The sequence below is a fragment of the Merops nubicus genome, unplaced genomic scaffold (assembly GCF_000691845.1).
Source record: "Merops nubicus isolate BGI_N331 unplaced genomic scaffold, ASM69184v1 scaffold7841, whole genome shotgun sequence".
NCBI lineage: Eukaryota > Metazoa > Chordata > Aves > Coraciiformes > Meropidae > Merops > Merops nubicus.
This window is the reverse complement of record NW_008586207.1, coordinates 40,164-60,319: the sequence shown is the minus strand read 5'-3', so window position 1 is coordinate 60,319 and position 20,156 is coordinate 40,164. Positions and strand designations below refer to the sequence as shown.

The 20,156-nt window shown below is 37.9% G+C and overlaps 1 protein-coding gene across 1 annotated transcript in view; it reads left to right on the top strand.

Annotated features, from left to right (window-relative positions):
* Window positions 1–19,389, top strand: part of FSIP1 (fibrous sheath interacting protein 1) — a gene marked incomplete at both ends in the record, with an annotated part of 24,387 nt that extends 4,998 nt beyond the window's left edge. Inside the window, 6 exons of the mRNA XM_008948571.1 lie at window positions 2,246–2,346; window positions 2,757–2,864; window positions 5,298–5,300; window positions 9,709–9,873; window positions 16,023–16,160; window positions 19,105–19,389. Of these exons, the coding sequence (XP_008946819.1) occupies window positions 2,246–2,346; window positions 2,757–2,864; window positions 5,298–5,300; window positions 9,709–9,873; window positions 16,023–16,160; window positions 19,105–19,389 (800 nt within the window). The remainder of the gene's footprint in view (window positions 1–2,245; window positions 2,347–2,756; window positions 2,865–5,297; window positions 5,301–9,708; window positions 9,874–16,022; window positions 16,161–19,104) is intronic.
* Window positions 19,390–20,156: the final 767 nt, after the last annotated feature.

Sequence of the window (20,156 nt, the reverse complement as noted above, 5' to 3'; positions counted from 1 at the left end):
TTCCCTATTTGAAATTCAGATTTGTATGGTTGAGTAACTTCTCCCATGTGTTGTGACATAAGAATAGCTTCAGCTGCCATTGCTATCAGCTGCAACTGTTTATTTCTTTGTCATCTACTATTCTATGTAAGCAGAAGGAATCTATCTTCCTGGTGACTGGCTAAGACATAATAAACAGGTGTTCCTCAAGGTTGAACCATTGATGGTGGCAGAATCTCTGCACTTTTTAGAACGTGACTGCCTGTTTTAATTTTTAAACTGGGACCTCAGCTCCCTTATCACTTGTCTTACTCCACCAGTATGTGACTTTATGTTATTTAATGTTTCTTCACACTGGGTTGGAGCAGTTCAGTGTTTTTCATTTCTCTGTCATTCTATCATGTGTCTTCATTCCTCCCTCAAAGTGAAGCTTGACCCTCAGCTTCCACCTCCACAACTTCTGAGTTGTGCTGGAGTGTCCTTGAATAGCAATGGCAGGTTTCATTACCAGTATTCAGGGCAACAGTGACTTCTGAAGCTCCCAGTACAGGCATGGTTGAGACGTTTTACATTCTCCTAGTTTTGGAACGCATGAAATAGAGATCACTTACAACTTACAAGCAATAAATCACTTCAATGACTTTTACTGTTTCTGCTGGAGACTTTTGATGTGGTTTCTGAATGGCCAAGACTTATTGTTTTGTTTGCTTTTGGATTCTGTGAAACAGTTGTTAAAAAGGCAGACCTTGAACAAGAGGAGCTGAACTTGTGAGGAACAATGTGTGTATTTGCTGCTCTTACTTTAGCAGTCGTATCAAGATCTTTGAAATAGATACCAAATCTACCAAAACGTGTATGCAATATCAGTTTAGCTGCAGTCTCTCTTTTACTTACCCATGACAACCTTCAGTATGGTTTATTGTCCCAGTGATCCATCTCTGACCCTTCACTTTGCTCTGGGATGTTTTGCATGGTAGCTTGCTTTCAAAAATGCTTATTCTACAGATCATGAAAGATGTAGCTTAAAAGTTATGATTCATGTATATGTTATGTTGGTGTTTGGTATGTTTTGCTCATTTCAGAATACTACTGTTCATGTTCATGTTGATTGGTAAATTCTCACGTGATCCAGTTCCTAGATAGATTCAAGATGTTACCTGCTAATGTTAGTTTGGGATAAGTTGAGCAAACAGTTGTGCATTTGAACTGTGGCAGGGTTTTTCTTGGTCAGATCCAACACCTCATTGCTTTAAGGTTTACTTGAACTTGGAGAATTAGTCTAATTGGTGAGAATGTTACACATTTTTTTTTGTCCATAATGTGTAAAAGCGTGCATGGAATTTACTTCATTTCTTTGGGAGTTTGCTTTCAAACTGCTCACTCTGAAAAAGAGTAACTTCCCTGCAAACTTCCATAGCCTATCTTCCTTTACCGAACATGGTAAATTCTTGTTTGTTTGTTTTGTTTCTGTAGAAGTATAGCCCACTCATTTTTCAGATCTCTACTTTCTGCAACAAAAAGTACCATCCCTACTTTTGTACTAGTTTTTGAGATTTAGAAGTTGGTTTTATTTGCTTAGACTTGTTATTAATGTAATAAGTATTTGTTGTTCATAAAGGAATTGCCGCTTTAAAACTGGTAAAATTCTGAAGAATAGAACGTGCCCTTTTTTGTCTGATGGATAGAAACCCGTTGTTAAAAAAAAAAAAAGGTGTGATGTTGTTGGAAGATTATGTGGCTGTTTAATAGCTTTACAGCTCTATGATGAGTTTTATTTTTAAACAAAATTTGTTTTATAAGCTGCGTTATAATAACGTCAACTGTATCATCTGTTCCTCAGCTGTTTTATTTTAAAAAATGTGCTTGATATGTCTCCAAATACTTCTGTGGTTTTCAAAAAACTTATTGTCTGGCTTTGTACTGATGATAAAATCGAAACGATGATAGGGTTTGAAGGAATGCCGTGGCTTTTAAAGCCACCACGTTTAACATTTTTGAGGTCAGAAATCCCGAAGTATTTTAGCCTTCACAACATTGAATGATCACCGATAATAAAAGCTTAAAAATGAAGACCAGATTTTCACAATAGTTGTGTTTTAAATAAAGCAATATTGTTCATGTAAATAATGAAAACAGCATATCAAAACTTTATCTGTCCACTTTATATGTTTCTTAAAGATTTAAATGAGATTGCTGTTATTACAGCTCTCATTGAATCACAAAAAGAGTGATGATAACTTAGCAACTTTTCTTCCTCAAACTTCAGATTATCCAAGTGAATCAGAAACAAATGAATTTCTTAATCAAGCAGAAAAAACACGTAGTAAAAGTAAAAACAGTCAGGACTTCATTAAGAAGAACATTGAGGTAAGCATTAAAATATAAAATCATTAACAGGTTGTTAAATGTTAACTGCAAAGTAGTATATAAGTACTTCTGGAGACAGTTGGGGTTTTTTATTGAGAGCATTAAAAGCTAATTAAGTATACATGAAAACGCTTGCTGTGAAAACATGTTGTTTAGGTCAGAATATTCTATAAGGTAGTTGTCATCTTGGATGCTCATACTGGTCAGGATAACACAGAATCAGTATTTGTGAAAGAGTACTGGACACTGATTTGTTCTGTTTGTGTTTTCTCTCGGAGTGATAATGTGTATTATGGCAATAAGGAACATTTGGATGTTAATGTCACAGAGTTTCAAAACTTTCATTTGATGCTGTTTGAGCTAATGGAGTTCTGAAGTTTGTTTATTTTTTTTTTTTGTAAATATTTCAGCTAGCAAAAGATTCGGGAAACCAGATTGTTATACTTGAGGGAGAAAGGAAAAGGCTAACTGAACTATTGAAAGATACAGAAGATGGAACTGAATTGCGAGGTCTTGAGGTATGGCAACTTTAATTTGTACTGCCCTGTTGTATTTGGCTTATTTTTACAGCAAATCTAAGTTCGATTTGCTTACTTCCTACCACAAAGTAACCTGCTGAGATGTTGAGAGAAAAGCTGGACAAATCCAGTTGGCTTTGTCTCCAAAACCAAATTTTCATTGGCGTCTTTGTTCATTTTACTAACATTCGGACATGCCTGGCCTCAGAAAACCAGCAGAATTTAAAATGTGGACACAGGTGGAAGGAGCCTTAGAAGCACACTCAGAAAGTGACCTATTTTCTCTGCCTAAAATGTGAAGTTGCAGCCTATCAATCTGAGTTGCTAGTGCTGTAGTCTCAGATAGAAGGGCTTGGGGAAAAAAAAAACCACACACAACAAAACAAACAAACAAACAAACAAAAAACACAAACCATAAACCAAGTAAAACTCACAAAAGCTCCCAAGAACTTTTTGAGGACGTGAACTTCAGAATGCAGCAACTGGGAAAATACACATTGATGAAGCTTGTGTATCCATTTAGAAAGATAACATGATACCTTTCCAACTCACTCTTCCTGAAAAGTATACAGAGGAGCTAAAGTCTGCTAAAGTATTAGATATTTCTGCTTTAACATATTGTTGTCTGCATACTGCAGTGGGTAGCCCCGCCGGCTCCAGCCCGACCCCAGCCCCCCCCCAGCTGCTGTTTTAAGGAAAAACTGAATTTTACAAAACAAATAAGTGGGGATTTCTTACATTCTTTTTCCCCAAACCCCTTTTGACAATTCCCCCCTGCAATCCCAGCCACCCCCTTCCCAAACCAGTACAGTTAAATAACAATTTAGATGTGAGGGAAATGAACAAAAGCAAATGCAATGTATTCTATTTTTAATCACCTCTTCCCAAATATTTTTTGAGTTATCTACTAATAAGGTGGTGAAGACATCCAAGAGGTGGATTCATTCCTGTTTTCTAAAATACATTTAAAATCCACCTTTATAAATTACTGTTTCAGGATATGGGGTGAGGAGGTGAACTCAGGTTTTATTTCATCTGAATCCAAACTGGTTAAGGAAATGGAGAACTAACCTACCCATGGCTTGTGACATTAAAGAAATCTGTAACTTACTCATTTTCAATGTGATTTCTAGTTTGAAACTCATTTGGTCTGTGGTCCAACCCATTTCTCTTTACTCTAGAGAAACTAGTAGATACACAACATGTTTTCACAGTTTCAGAGCTTTGTGGGGCACATGTAAGTGAAGGAGTCCATATCAGTCAGGAAAACCTTATGGAAAAATGACTAAGGTTATATAAATATGCAGTATTTTAACAGTAACTGCTTTCACTGTTCTCTAGTAGGGTAAAATAGAAGCACGTAAGACATAACCTTTGCTGATCATAGGTGTGTAAAGTTTGAAACTGTCAACCTGTCCTGGTTTAACCCCAGCTGATAACTAAACCACCCAGCTGCTCTCTCACTCTGCCCCTGGGGGTGGAGGAGAGAATTAGAAGGGTTAAAGTGAGAAAACTGGTGGGTTGAGATAAAGACAGTTTAATAGGTAAAGCACAAGCTGCTCACACAAGCAAAGAAAAACAAGGGATTTGCCCACCTCTTCCTGTTGGCAGGCAGGTTCAGCAATCTCCAGGAAAGCTGGGCTCCATCACACCTAACAGTGACTTGGGAAGACAAATGCCATCACTCAGAATGTCCCCAGCTTCCTCCTCCTTCCCCAGCTTAATATACTGAGCATGATGTCATTGGTCTGGGATATCCCTTTGGTCAGTTGGAGTCAGCTGTCCCAGCTCTGTCCCTTCCCAACTTCTTGTGCACCCCCAGCCTACTGGCTTCTGGGGTGGTGTGAGAAGAAGAAAAGGCCTTGGCTCTGTGCAAACACTATTTGGCAATAACAAAACCAACCGTGTGTTATTGGTGCTGTTTCCAGCACGGATCCAAAACACAGCCCCTTACCAGCTATTATGAAGAAAATTCTTTCACAGCCCAAACCAGCACACAGCCACACTCAGGGCTTGTGTTCATGAGATGAAAAACTTTGACTTCTATAAAATTGCACCAGTCTTCTTCCTATTGACCTGCCATTTCTTCTCTCACTTTACATAGAAAGCTTAAGGTTGTTTTTTTTTTTTTTTTTTTTTTTGGACACAAACACCAAGCTTGCTGATTTCACTTACCTGTGTAAAATACACATCAGTTAATGACATTGCACAGAGATGTTTGACTTGGCTGACCTGATTTAGCATTTAAAAATGCAGTGAAAGACTCTTTGGTCTAATTTGGATCTATTGGTTAGGAGAGTTGATTTTTATTGTACTTTTAATTTGTTGCATGCTGGAAGAACAAAGTTAAAGCTTACTGAATCATTATTTAATTCATCTTTTGTCTGTGCGTTTAGGAAAAGATTCAAGATATTCTGTTAGATCTGCTTTCAGCAGGTTTGGCATTGTAACCCCACATAAGGGTTCAGCTGAAAGTGTATTTCATCCAGCCTTTGAATTAGAAGAAACTGCAGGGTGAGGGTTGTGGAGTTCTTGGGTTGCTTTTGTTTTGTCTTTTCTTGTCTTGTTGGAAAGGTTGGTGTTTGATTAAAAAATACCATCTCTTCTCTTTGTCTTTCCTATTCAAAGTTGTGTTTCAATTTGAGAAAGTTGCCCTTCATTTGCTAAATGTCAGCATTTAAAGATCTGAAGGTGTTTTAAACAGTCTCCTGTTAGAAAACATCATAGCTTTCTGACATAGAGAGTATTGGCACTTTTATAATAATTTTATTTTACAGACTGCAAACATCTTCTCTCACAATGTGTAGTTATTTGGTTTCTGTTTTCTCTAAGGTAGTGCCCTTCCCTAAATTTAGAGACATTTATGGAGAACAGCTAATGCAAGTTATGACTAGCATTGTGTACCTTTTTTTGCACCAATTCTTAAGGCATCAAGGCAATGGGAAAGTATAACATCCAAATTTTGTATTTGGCATGTATCACTAGCATGTGGGCGAGTACCTTCAGAGGTTTAACTATTTATATCAGATTAAATAGATCACTACACAGGACACGTGTGTTGCTGTGTGTTCTTGGTACAGTGGACAAGAATGGGAATGGTAATTTGTGGTCTGGTCTGTACGAGATCATCTCTTTAAAGAAAACATCTCCTAAATCTACTGCGAAAGTAGAATAAAAGAAAGGAAAATAGTTACTTAAACCTGTCTGGTCTGGAAATGGATTCTTCCTCTCCCACATTTGAGTTATGGGTGAGGCATTTCCTGTGGTTGCTTTATAGCAAAGATCATGAGGAAATTATCAGCTAATGAGCAATGTAGACTGCTTCAAGCTGGCCCAGGTAACTGTCCAGCTGATGGCCACTTCCATCTCATTTCATTTTGACTTTCAAAAAGCTGGTGTAACCACATTGGCTAAAGTAATGTTTTGGAGGTTATCAATCAAGACAGAGCTGGCTGTGCTGTATGAATTCCTCTGTAGAGTGTAATGTGGATTAGATAACTTCTTTTGACACGTACTACTAAATATATCAAATATCCCAACAGCATTTCTCACTTTAAAAAAAAAATGTTTTATGAGCATTTAAAATATTTTAGAAGCACATATTCATGCTAATCTAATTGTCAAAGCTGCAGGAGTATAATTTGTTTCAGATGTTCCACAGTAATAAGCACTGACTGTGCTGTTATAAAAGTATTGTTCTGAGCTAGCACACAGGAAACATGGATAGGGCAGAAGTTTATTTTCCAAGCAAAGCCATCTTGAAAATACAAAAGAGAATGTGGGAGTCCATTTAACCCTGGAGTAAAGTGATTATTGGAGTAATTTGGGTACTTGGAGCATGGAATATGAGGGTATGGCATACAGAAGCTGAGCTGTAGCTGATGAGCCCATTTGCAGCTTAACTGACTCCCGTGGAGTCATTTCAGTGTGTTTGCTCTGTGCTCTTCAGTATCTGAGTAGGGGCTGGTTGACATGGAGCGAGTGTAGTACCACATAGGATACTTACAGTGGTCACTGTCTCACTTGAACAGATGCTTCCTCAAAGCACGGAAGCTTCTAGAGGCATTTCCGAGTCGCTTTTTTGGAGCCAGGTCATGTCTGATCAGGCTTACTAGTTGTGTCATCATACTTGTATGAGAAAGCATTAGAAGAACAGATTTTGTTTCAGAAAAGAGATGAGTTGTGTTTTTTGTTTTTTTTTTTTTTTTTCTTTTTAGTATGAAGGTAATTTATGACAGGTGTTTGGGGTAGGCTTTTTATCTTTTTGCAACCAGTGTATTTTAGGGTAATGGGGATGAACCAGGGATGACCTCATAGCAGTGGTATTGTAACTGGAAGTTGATATTTCCTTCTCTTGTGTGGATGTGGCTGCTTGAATAGCCAGAGGACTAATCTGGAAGCTGTAAAGGAGTGGTGGACAGGAATCCCTTGCAAGACAGATGTTGAAGTCTTCAGGCAAGGTGCTGGCCCTCTTCTGTCAGGAAGAAGGAAGGAAACAAGCAGTACACTCATTTCCTCACCCACATCCTTGCCCTCCCATTTTAAGGTCCTCGCTGGTGCTTCTTTGTGGTCAGGACAGACATGTTATGTGCCAGTGTCATTTCCAGTGAATGGTGGTTGTGCAGACTTGCTCCCCTGAGTGTGGGACAGCAGTGCCAGGTCACTGTGGAGAACCTGTTTGTGAATGTGAGCACGTTTGTCTGGGTTAAGTGGACTGTGCTTGCTCATGGCATGGTACTGTTTGTACTGAACACCTTCCTATTGGTTGCTCAGGCATTACTGCTGTTGAGGAAAAAGTAATGTAAACCACAATCAGGAAAAAATCTGTGCTCTCTGTCTCTCCCAGTTTCTGTAATGACATACTAGGGCTCTAGAAGGGTGGCAACTGCTCACCTCACAGCAGCTCCTTTCCTTTCCTATGGATGTCTTGTTTTCTTCTTTGGTGATACATTTCAGGTGTTGTATTATGTTTCATACCTTCACTCTGAACTTTGGCTGTAGTGGTTTCTGCCATAGCATCAACGTCTGCAGCTTCATTCTAAGCCTGGCTTTGATCAGACTTTCTCCATTTTGACTCCTTATCAGATGGAAAATGTTTGTGAATAGCTGCTGATTGTTTGTCCTCCTTTGACTTGCACAGGAGCCTGTTACTTCCACTTCCTTCACAGGACAGTGGGCTCATAGAATGGTTTGAGTTGGAAGCAACCTTTGAAAGTCATCTAGTCCAACTCCCCTGCAGTGAGAAGGGACATCTTCAACTAGATCAGGTTGCTCAGAGCTCTGTCCAACCTGATCTGGAATGTTTCCAGGGATGGTGTATCTACCACCTCTCTGGGCAACTTGGGACAGTGTCTCACCACCCTCACTGTAAAAAAATTCTTCTTTATATCTAGTCTAAAACTACACTCTTTTAGTTTAAAACCATCACCCCTTGTCCTGTTGCAAGGGTGTCACATATTATGTTCCACTTTATGAGGACTTCTAATGTGCTGCTGTGCAGGTGTAATTGGGTGTGTACCAGAATGTTTCTGCATTTGCCTCTAGACTTTGAAGATGCAAGTTCATGGGGGGAATTTGACAAGGTAATTCAGTGTAGTTGAGTGTCTCATTTTTATGTCTGTTGACTTGACATTTGTCTTTTTTAAAAGCAAAAAATACCTTGCTGTCTGAAGCTTGCTATATAGTCAACTATCTGTTCAGATCCTTGGGCTTAAGCTGTAATATGGTGTCTCCAGAAAAAGTGTGCAAACAAGGAGTGCCGAGATGCAAGGTGTAATAAGTGATCTAAGATGATATTGAGGATAGTTCTAGTCCAGTTTCTGAGGACTGTGCTTTTCCACTTCAATACTAGCATTGAAAATGTGAGCTTATAGCATGTTCTTTGTGTTTTCTGTCTTAGGACTGGTGCATGTACATCTGCCAGATGCTTTCCTCTTCGTCTCTATCCTCTGCACTATCTTGCAAAGGAGCACAACACTCCTAAATTGTTTTTCATGTCAGTGACATCTGAAAGTGATGCTTATGGTGCAGCACTGACAGCAAGATCTATGTGCAAGCTAGACCATGACCAGCAGTTACTCCTTCCAAAGGGAGCTGGGACTGTCATGTTGAACACATAGAGAAACAAGGGAACAAGGGAAGTGTTTCCATCCCTGGAAGGGAGCTGTACAGGCATGGTATGAGGCTGTTTGAAATGTTTGATTAATGTGGCTAAGAGGCTACGAAGTGAGATGCATCGTTAAGAAGAAGGAGTTAGCTATCCAAAGTACTTCTCTTGAGTGTAAGAGAACTTGATTAAGGGAGTTGTATAACCGTCAGAAAAATGGATGGGGAACTTGGAAGCTGTCTGATTGCTCTTTGGCCAGCTGGCTTGGAGCCAAAGCATCTGGCTTGAAGCAGTTTTATTTCAGAGCTTCTGAGTGGCTAGTCAGCGATCACACAGGCTTTGGACTTTTATAGAAATAAGTGAAATAATAGCAGAAGTCAGTTTAGGTTAACACAACATCTTTTCTGTTACTGTATTTTAACAGTGCATATAGATGCATGTGCTTTCTAAAAATAAAAAAATATATTTTTAAGTCCATTTAAGTTGCTGCTTGGTTATATTTAAAAATGAAAACTGTATGCCTCTAATTGTTCTGTCCATATTGGCTTCTGAGTGTGCTAGGTACAAGAATATTTGACAGATTTCAGCTATGGATGAAATGGATGATGATGGATGAAAACTTACGTTTTATTCTTAAGTACAGTTTATTCGAAAAATAAACACATTTAATAGGTAACTGCCTTTAAAATATGTTTCCTTTGGGAATGAAGTTTACATATTTTGTGTATCTTTCAATAGGAGGATGTATCTGGCTGGTTGGCACCAGGAGAAGGGTACACACCTGAAGCGATGGACTGTCATCACCTAAATGAGATAGACATTAAGCTTCAAGTACTGCTATCTGATGGGGATATTTCTGCAGTTTCCAGCTCTTGCTCAAAACCTCCAATCCAGATTCATCAGGTATATGACAGAACAGAGCTTGTTGCACATTTCTCATTTGAAGTGTGTGTTGAGATCTGATGTAAATGGAAATAGAGCATGTGTCTGTATTTGTATCTTTTCTTAAGTATCTGTTTGTTCCCAAAGTATATGTGTTAATGGAGTGAAATCTTTGGCTATAGAAATCATACAAAAAAATAATATCTTGCTCTTTTTAGTAATATATAATTCGACAGTCTTGGTTTGTAACATCTGTTGATTCCACACTTTGAACAAGAAATTTCATATGCAGGAATTGGTAACTCAGATGTTTTTAGCTGCATGAAGGCCTCAGTGGTTTTGTCAGCGTAGTAACACATTACCCATGCTAATTAATCTTAAAGAATTAGAATTAGGTTTCTTCTTGTGTCAGGATTTCAAAAGTACCTCGTCACTTAGGATCTGAAAGGTAAAGCAATTACCAATAAACAATGTTAAAGGCTGCAAGAAATCGATTGAGGTTGTATGTCCCTTGCTTTTAATGGCCTTTGACTTTTTCCCTTGCCAGCAGTATTAAGAACCTTTGTAATCTCAGCCTTGAGAAATTATTATTTGCATTTTGCATGTAGAAGACACTGATTTATCCCATGCACCAATAATACTGCCCCAGATATAATGGGGGAAATACAACATAAAATAATGCCTATTTTGCACAGGACTTGTTTACTTCTGTAAAATTTACAGTTTATAGGCAGGACAGGTATTTCAGAGGCACTATATGTGTATGGTGGCAAAACTGTTTTCAGTTACAAGTGTATGCGAAACATTTCTTTGGCTAAAATGTCTGTAGAGGTTTTTTCTTTTTCTGAAGAGCACTTTAATGGCATTTTTTGTATTGACTTCTTTCTGAACTTCAGGTTTTGTTTTACCTATAGTAGTATTTTCTGTTGCTGTGAGTTTCCTAGAGGTCACATTTTGTTGTTGATCATTTATTTACCAACGGGGATTTAATGTGTGAAACAGCAACTCCCTCTAGTGGGTAGTCACTTATGTAACTGAGCTGTTAACCAGTAACTTCAGGGTCATGGACCTCAGCTTGCCAATGGTTGTTGGATCTTGTGTTCACTGTTATAAGACATCAGCCTGAAGTTGGTGCATCTGCCTATGATAGTGAACACTCAGTTTGGGAACATTTGTCCAAGAGGTGGTTGTTGCTTCCTGTTCAGCTCAGAAGTATTTGAATAAAAACCTGCATTTATATGTATGCTCCTTGAAGAGTAATACATTAACTTTGTGAATCATATTAAACATAACAACCCAAAAGACAGAGTTAATTCCACAAATTACCCTTCATTAATGAAAAGCACTTGCCCTTCAGTTTTGTTTTGCAGCATATAAAAGGCTTTCAGGCACTGTAGTTATGGGAAACACTTACAGGATTCCTTTTGTCATTCTTTGTTTTGTCCAGATAAACATGTGAGTCATTTTAATGAAAGCTACAAAAACAAACAGGACTATTTAAAGGTGGGTTTGTAAAGTTAGAGAAAGCGCTAAACAGAATGAATATAAGCTGAAGTGAGTAGGAGGCTTTAGTGATTTAAAACTGAGTTTAGAAGGACAGTAATTATGTAAGTGCAAAACTAATTAAAAAACAAACAACAAAACAAGCAACCAAAGTAAACCCTCCTTCTCTGCAGCTATCTAATTCTAGAAGTGTCTTGATTTCCAGGTGCCTTCCCAGCTGACTCCAGATTTCTATAGGTACCTTCTTGCCTGTTTATCTGCATGTCCAGAGCTGCTTCTCTCGGCAGAGGACAGTGTCTAGTGGTTGCCTTAGATTTATTTTGATCTAAACCTTAGGCAAATCAGTGTGAAGTCCTTCATGATGTCTGGTTTGATAGGTGCAGTCTGATTGTGTCTGGCACTGTGACATGGCTGGCCTTGTACATATTTACCTAGAATTTCAGCTGCTATTTTTTTTTTTAATGCTAAGTGCAGGTTTACCCTTTTGTTCTGTGTCCTTGGTTATGGTTATACATAGCAATAACAACAGGTTGAGTTCTGAATTTGGTTATACGAGTTCATTCTCAACACCTTTTGCTTTCAAATTCCTTTAGTTTAAGCAAAATCAGCTTAGAATTGCATATCACAAAGCTGCCTTTTCTTCCAAGAATTGGATTCGATATAACTTTGAAAGTGGAAACACTTGGTCACCACTGGCTCAATGGGAGGGCTGCTTCCTGCTACTGGGGGATGCTTTGGCAGGATATCGGATCGGTGCTCTCACTCTGAAATGTTTAACAACTGGCTTTAATTATCCTACGGTACCATAGCTGAGCTGTTACAGAAGAGCACAGATTGGTCTTTTTGTGTGATGAGTCCAGCTGGATTCAGAATGCTTTTCCATGACTAATGTTCTCTTTTACGTGGAAATGTTTCTCATCAGAGCTGTATTTCTGTCTGAAACATTTCTTTGTTCCGGTGCCAACTTTAATAAATATTTAAAAATGCTTCTGTCTTAGTTAATATTTTTTGGGAAGAACAAATTAAGTTGAATGTAATCCTGGAAGAGACAGGAAAATGGTAGGATGAAGGATATGAATTGTAAGACTGTGTGTGATGAGTACAGTTGCCAACTTGAAAAACTGGTAAACTACCTGAAAATAAAAGGAAATGGAGTCAGTGTTTAAAGAAACAATAATATCTCTCTGCTTGATTGTCTTACACAACATTAATAATTATATTACCATGATGAGTTTTTTTTTTCTTAGAAAAATAGTCCATTTTTCAGTTATGGCAGTAAACTATACTTAACAGTTTAAAACTAAATACTCAAAATGGTAATACATTCTGAAGATACACTAATATTTCAATTAACAAACTCTTTGGTAGCCTATATTCTATGGCTGCACTTAACCAAAGCAGATGATTTTGACATGTATCTCTATTTCAGGGCATGGTGAGAAGCAGGTTAGTAAGCTGCTCAGCCAGTTCTGTGGCTCAAGAAGGCTGTATGACACTTAATATCTTTCGTTAGGTGGGATTTTGGTTTTATTTATAGAATTTTGGAGAAAAGGAAGTGCAACATAATTTTACCCATTTCAAATAGCAGATATTGCTGTTTTGCATTATGACTGTTAGAGCTCTGGCTGTTGCTGAGTGCTTCTGTCATCCCTTGTGTAACATATCTAACTTTTATTTTCTACCTAATCTTTAACATTTGTAGATCTTTATTCACCTCAGGTGGACTTCCCCTACCTACATGTGCTATATAATGGAAATATAAAACATTTTGAGGCATTTGAACCGTTGACAATAAGATGTTTTCTATGATATAATACTTACTATGTTTATTTCTTGGTATCTTGTGAAAAATACTAGAAAATTAGTAAGTGGGTAAAAGTCTTAACTTGGCTCATATGATGAGAGTTCTGATCACCTTCTATTCAAGGATAAGAGAAATGAGACTGTAAGACCTACTTCTGTGAAAGCAGCAGCCTAATGTTCCGTAGTGGTCAGATATCAAATAGATTATTAGGAACAATTATGAAAGGAATATAGAACGTAACACAATATCACTGTGCTGCTATACATCTGTAGTGCACCATGTAGCTTGACTATTGTGCAGTTCTGGTCCCCAGATCGCATAACTAGTACAGAAAAAAAAAACAGAAAACTGTTTACCAGAATGCTCAGAAGTGTAGAACAGCTTCTGTGCAAGGAGTGACTTACACAGAGATGCTCTTCAGTTCAGAAAAAAAGGAAAAAGAGGGAATGTGATTGACGTATGTAAAATTATGCTGATCAGAGAGAGTAAATAGTAACAATTTTTTTTTACTATTTCATCTAAATAGAATTATATCAGTTGTCAATGTTGGAGAAATGTTGAAACAAATACTTCTTACTTCTCTTTTCTGGTAAATGTTCGTAGTTTTATCCAGCACACTGATTCTGATAAAAATTGGTTAGGTATCATGGCAGAGATCAATATTCAAGAAAAGTTGATGGAGAATGAAGTCATCATGTTTATCCCTGTTATGAATATCTTTTGATAAAAGAATAGTGTCTTAGTAGAAAAGCTACCAGGCTTAAAATATTACTGAGTGTGATAAAGGGAAAAATAACTTATGAAACATAGTTTTCCTGAAGTTTGAAGAGGTTCTTCATAAGTGCTTGCAGCAACTGAGCTATCTATAAAACGAAACATGTATGCCTGAAACTAGTTGAAAAACTAGGGCAGAGATCTGCATAAAGCTTTGTTTCAGAAATGTGTGGAAAAAGAAGAAAAAAGTAATAGTTTTTTTATTTTGACTTCTCTCACTGCTACCTTTTTAAATGTAGCTGGTATTGCAGCATTAGTATTTACAGAGATTCCATTTACAGTGTGAGGTTTCTTCTTCACTGAAAGCTAAGTTCATATAAAAATATCAATGACTAGTCTCATGCATACAGCCCCCAAAATAAAATGTCAGGAAGTATAATACTGTATTTAGTGACTTCTCAGTACCACTAGTTGCATGCTCTTATAGGTGTATGCATAACATTGGTTTTTAAAACAAATCATAACTGCGGCTCTGATCCATGCTGAGCAACAACTGCTCACATGGCAATGTCTTTATCTATCCACAAATAACAGATTGTATTTAGAAATATAATTGCAGAGATAACAATTTTTATTAAAATAAGAAATATTATGCAATCACCTTCCTCCCTGCCCTTCCATGAACAATTTCACATCTATTAAAATCACTGGAAGAACAAAGTCATGTAAAAGCAATTCTTCTTCTCAGAGGGAGCTTCAGTTGTTGTACTTTGAGCCGCTTTGTGAACTCCATATTTATATTGCAGATGTAAAGGTCATATCCTTGTTTAATGTATCAATAAACACAAGTTTAAGTAATCCTTTGGGTTTTATTATGTTCTGCATAGATGTCATGCCGATTTCTTTCCATTTGGCATCATATTTAATTAAAAAAATATCTCTCTAAAGCCTAGCTTAAGACACTCAGCATTAAGAACTTGGCTTTAAGTGGCCCATATTAAACTTCAGTCCACTTTGGAGAGATTCTAGTCATTAGCAGATAGTGCTGTTTATATATATATATATGTATGTCAGTAATTGGAAAATTTACTGCCAACTACTGCTGATTGTAAATATATATTCAAATATTTGTACTGTGTTAAGTTCATTTTCAGGCAACCAAGAGTTAATTTTAAATGTCATAACTCATAGATTTGTTTGATGTTTAGAAAAAAATTGTTTACAGATGCTCACAATTTTTTATATCTTATCATTGAGAAATTTTCCATTGAATGTTAAATTGCAAATGTTTTTCTTTACAATTAGATACGCTACTTGAAATTCTTTCCTTGTGTGTGTTTATTAAGATTGAATAAGAATGAATAGATTAGGTTGTTATTAAATGGTTGCTCATGTTCCTTTGGGTTGAGTTGACTAACAGTTTCCCTCCCCTCCAACCCCCCATTATTTGTATCCCTTGGGTTCTTCTATAGGATCTGTGGATTGCAAGAGAAAGCTGTTTGTTTTTTTTTTTTTTCCAATTACAACATAACTGCTGCTTTTCCAATACTTGTCATTCTTAATGGCCTGAATTACATGTGTTACTGAACCTTGGCTATTTTCAGGATTGGTACAAACTCCAGAATCTGATGCAAAGCTATTTGAGTCTATATCCAAAGAATGTGAGAATGTTTAACCCAATTCTTTTATAATGGTTGTACAACTTACAGAGAAAGGGTTATTTCTCATTTACCATGGTATCTAGAAAACAAAACCTACAGTTATTTCAGCTCAGTTCTTCCTTTCCCTTCTGGCCTAATTCTGATCCCAGTATGGTTAGTAGGAGCAAGCTTTGAACCCCTCATTCAGTCTCCCTGATTCTCAGTGCATTTTTATTGTAGTAGTAGAACCAAAGCATCAAAGGGCTCTGGAGAGTAAGCAATTCCTCTTAAAATGTAAAGGGAAGAATTCTTTCATTGAAACAAGTGCAGCCTGGTGTTTAGCTTTTGTATCTGAAAATGTGAGAATGAAAACGATGCATTTGTCAGATTTGAAATTCACATATTATTCTAAACATTTCAATATTTTCCTGATAGAAATGAAAAGAACACTCAGCTGGCTTTGAAGTAGTATGATATGTTTAATTTCTACCTATTCCTCTTTTTGTCAGGAGTCTCTGGTTTATGCAAACAGAAGCCTAGAAGCAGTTCCAGGTGAAAAGGTTCTGCGAGACAATAAGGAACAACGTGATCATCAAAATCGTCTGAGAGAAATAGATCATCAGCTGAAATCCCTGGAGAAAAAGGCTGTAAGTCTCCTATTTTTGTTATCTTTTTTCTCCCTCAGTTTGAAAACTTCAGAGTTTATAATTCCATGTGTCTTAAATAAAATCCAGTTCTGGAACCTTGTGAAGGTTGTTCCTGAAGGAATCCCCAAAGGAATATATAAGCAAAATATAACTAACAAAATACATGAATTTCATGGGTGCATGGGCTTTTAAAATAGGACCATGTAAATAAATTGGTAGTAAAAAAACATTACTGTTTTAGAATAAGTACATCACATCTCATCCTTACTACCACTTTGACTAAAAGCAGGTAGGGAAAAAGCAATTCAAAATCCAAGAGGATCCCAGTGTTAACTTAATAGGCATTAATTGTGTTTATTTTCTAAGTCATAGAGCCAAGACTGACAAAGCCAAACCTATGTCCCTCACTCAAGTAATATATTACTATTCTCTTTCAGTAAATATAATTTATTATATCACTCTCAAGTTACAATAAGGAAATGGAACTAAAAAATAGTGACAAGGGAACCTCAAGGACTTCAGTAATCTTTTTACTAGTTTGTAAATAAACATTGTAAATGTGCTGTTTGATCTCTGCTGAAAGAGCTACAAAGCAGCCTATACAAAAGAGAATGAGAAAGAAAATACATAAATATTAAAACCCAGATGAATTATAAGGGAGAGTCATGAGATGATACAATTGATGTTTTTGTTTGTTTGGTGTGAAAGCCACTGTTGGTATTTGTTTTTATGTTGAATCTCTCATAGATCTTCTTCAGAGCACAGGAAGAAAATAGCTTTCCTTTTTTTATGTTCTGTTTTTATTACTTTGTACAAAACTGTGAAAGTTTGCCTCACTCGGATGAAGTCAGGAGTGAAACTGCTGAAAGTGCAAAAGATCATTACTGATCTAGCAGGAGCGGTTAAAACCTGGATATATATGCATATTTTTAAGATGTTAACATCTTTGTTTAGTGTTAATTTTCTGCTTTGAGCTAAAGCTTTGGTTTCTCCATAGAATGTGCTATGTGGAGAAGACAAACTAGTAGAGTAGTGTGTGAGAGGCTGAGGTGAGCTGATGGCTGGCATGGGTAACCTGAGGGAGCTGGATTTGTACCAGGAAGCCCCAAGTATTTTGGCACATTAGCATGAAGCATCAGTATAGGTAACTAACATAAAAATGTGTGCAAATGAAGAGGGTGATGATTTGGGACAGTGAGCACAGATTTACCACGGGTAAGTGATGCTTGACTAACCTGGCTGCCACCTTTGAAATGAGTAGATCTGCTCTGTAAGCTGGAGAGCAGGGCTGCCACTGGGAGTTAGACTGGAGGAGAGGGATGACAAGAACTGTATGAAATTTGTAAATTTGTTCTGCATTAGAGACGAATAACTCCTTCTGACAGTGCAAGTTGGAGCCTGGCTGGCCAGGGAGCAGCCATGCTGAAAAGGACCTGATGTCATTGTGGACAATACACTGCTCATGAGCCAGCAGCATGCCTTGCAGTGATGAAGGTTAGCAGTCTACTTGCCTGTATCAGCATGAGCACAGCCAAAAGATAAGGGAAGTAATTACTCCCCTTTACCTGGTACTCATTAGACTGTGTACTGCATCCAGTTGTGGACTCCACAGTAAAGAAAGGTGTTGACACACCTGAGCAACTTCAGCAGAGTGCCACCAAAATGATTTGGGCTAAAGCACTTGACCTGTGAGGCTGACGAGCCTTGGTTTGTTTAAGCTGGAGAAGAGAGAGCTCAGGCAGACCTAACAGTAGCCGTCCAATAGCAGAGAACATTACAGAGGAGACAGAGCTGTAGTATCTTTACTGAGTTACATGGTGGGAGGACAAAAGACAGTATGCATAAATTGAAATGGGGAGGCTCCAACAGGACTTAAAAAGCAAACCTCTGAAGGTAATTAAGAATGGGAAGCAGGTTGCATGGAGAGACTGTGAAATCTCTGTCCTTGAAAATTTTGCAGACCTGGCTGGACAAAGCCATAAAGCATTTGATCTGATCTCATAGCTGACTCTACTTTGGACAAGTTGGACTAGAGACCTCCTGATATACCCCCCCACTCTGATGATTTTTTTCATTCTAAAAGGAAAAGGATCAATAATTTTTATGCATTTCTCAGGTGGTAATCTTTATTATCACTACACTGAAATTTTTCATGGCTGTGTGTTTTAGAAATTTGTGTATAGCTTATTTTAGTATTTTATTTCATGTAGTCATAAAAACATTAATATGAGTTTGTTGTTTCAGAACAGAAACCCATGTAGTCTACCTTTGGCTCGTGGAGGTCTTTATTCAGCAGTAGGCTTGCCTTTGGCAGTAATCAGAGTTAGGACAAATACTGTTCAAGTTGTGTTTTATTGCTTTCAAGAAGGGATCTCCAGTACAGATCAAAAGCCTCATGATTCAGATAGCAGTGTAACCACAAGGTATAATTTCAGTTGCTGATAGCATTATCGCTGCAGTTGAAAAACTTCAGCTACTATCTACATATGCAGAGTGTATGCTGGCAGTGCCAGAGCTGCACAGCCAGTAGGATTAGACATCTGGCAGGTTTCAGGATGATTTGGATACAACTACATGCAGTTTAGTCTTTAGTTTTGGGAGAAAAAAAAAAACAAACAAAACCCAACAAAAAACCCCAAACAACCAAAATACTAAATGAGATGTTCTTTTTGATGTCAGATAATTTTACACACTTGTGGAATATGGGAGCAATGACTTCAGACAAGGAGATGGGGATTGCATTAGAGTCTGGTCACGTGTGTGTGTGTCACTACAGTAAGGCAGCATATTTAGCTCCAATCCGTTCACTGCACTAAAACAATAGTAAACCTTGATTTTAATATACTGCTTTATTATGTTAGACAGTTAAAAGATAGGAGGCAAATAACTGGAGGTTAATGGGTAAACAGATGAAATAAATCTGAGCATTGTAATCTTTTCCTAGTCATTGACCTTGTATCGCTTTTTGTCACCACTGGCCTTGCTCGTGAGACAAACACAATCTGAGGAAGTGCGTCTGGGAGCCGTGTGTCTGGAGGACACAGAGGCCTGGGAAAGGCAGCGGGCCGCTGACTCATTCCCGTGTTGTGCGTGGAGACGGGTCAGTTCCAAGGCTTGGTTGGGTCCTGGCAGTATTGTCTGGTACCGCGTCGCGTGCCGAGCCTTGCGACATAGCACACGTTCCTCCTCGGCTAGGCCGGGCGTGTGCAGAACTACGAGTGGATGGACTGTAAGGGCAGTTTGCAGTGTTTGTAAACACAGAATCCGTGTTCTGGGCCCTGTCACTCGTGGCCAGACTAGGCCATGCTGGGTGCTGTGCAGCACCTGGTAAGGCTTCTCCAGGGGGACACACTGTGTCTTCTGATCAGTGGCTGCTCTGTAGCATGACTCTGAGATCACAGCATATGGGTAGGAAATATTTGTGTCTTAGTTCTTCTGCCAGATACTTTGGTTGCCAGTGTAAATAAAGAAGCACTCAACTCAATGAAAGTAGGGTTTTCCTTCTAGCAGTAAAATATATAGAAAATATACACCTTTTTTGTGTGAACAAAGAACAGCCTTCAGAAAATACTACTTTTTTTTTTAATTTAGTTTTGTGTCCTATATACCTTCTGCTCTTATTTCTGGAAAATGCAGTTATTACTAGAGATGACTGGACCAAACAGCATGGTATCACCTTCTGCTGCAACACACAGAATAGAATAAAATTTTTCTGATTTGCTGTGGCAATGTCTAAAAGTCAGGTAACATTTGCGCAGTGTGGATTTGGCACCGTGTTTCAATACCAAAGTAATATTTTGGCCATCGATTCTGTAACAGTGTTAGCAGCAAAACTGCTTTCTGCCAGGAAACTGCTAAACTTGAATGTTTGTGTTGGGGAAGGGAGTGCATAGATGGCATGTTTCCAGAATAATTTAAGTATTTCTGGAAATACTGTTTGTTATTCAATAGGTGGCACTCTTCACTGTATCTTAGAAGGAGGTTGCCTAGGCATGG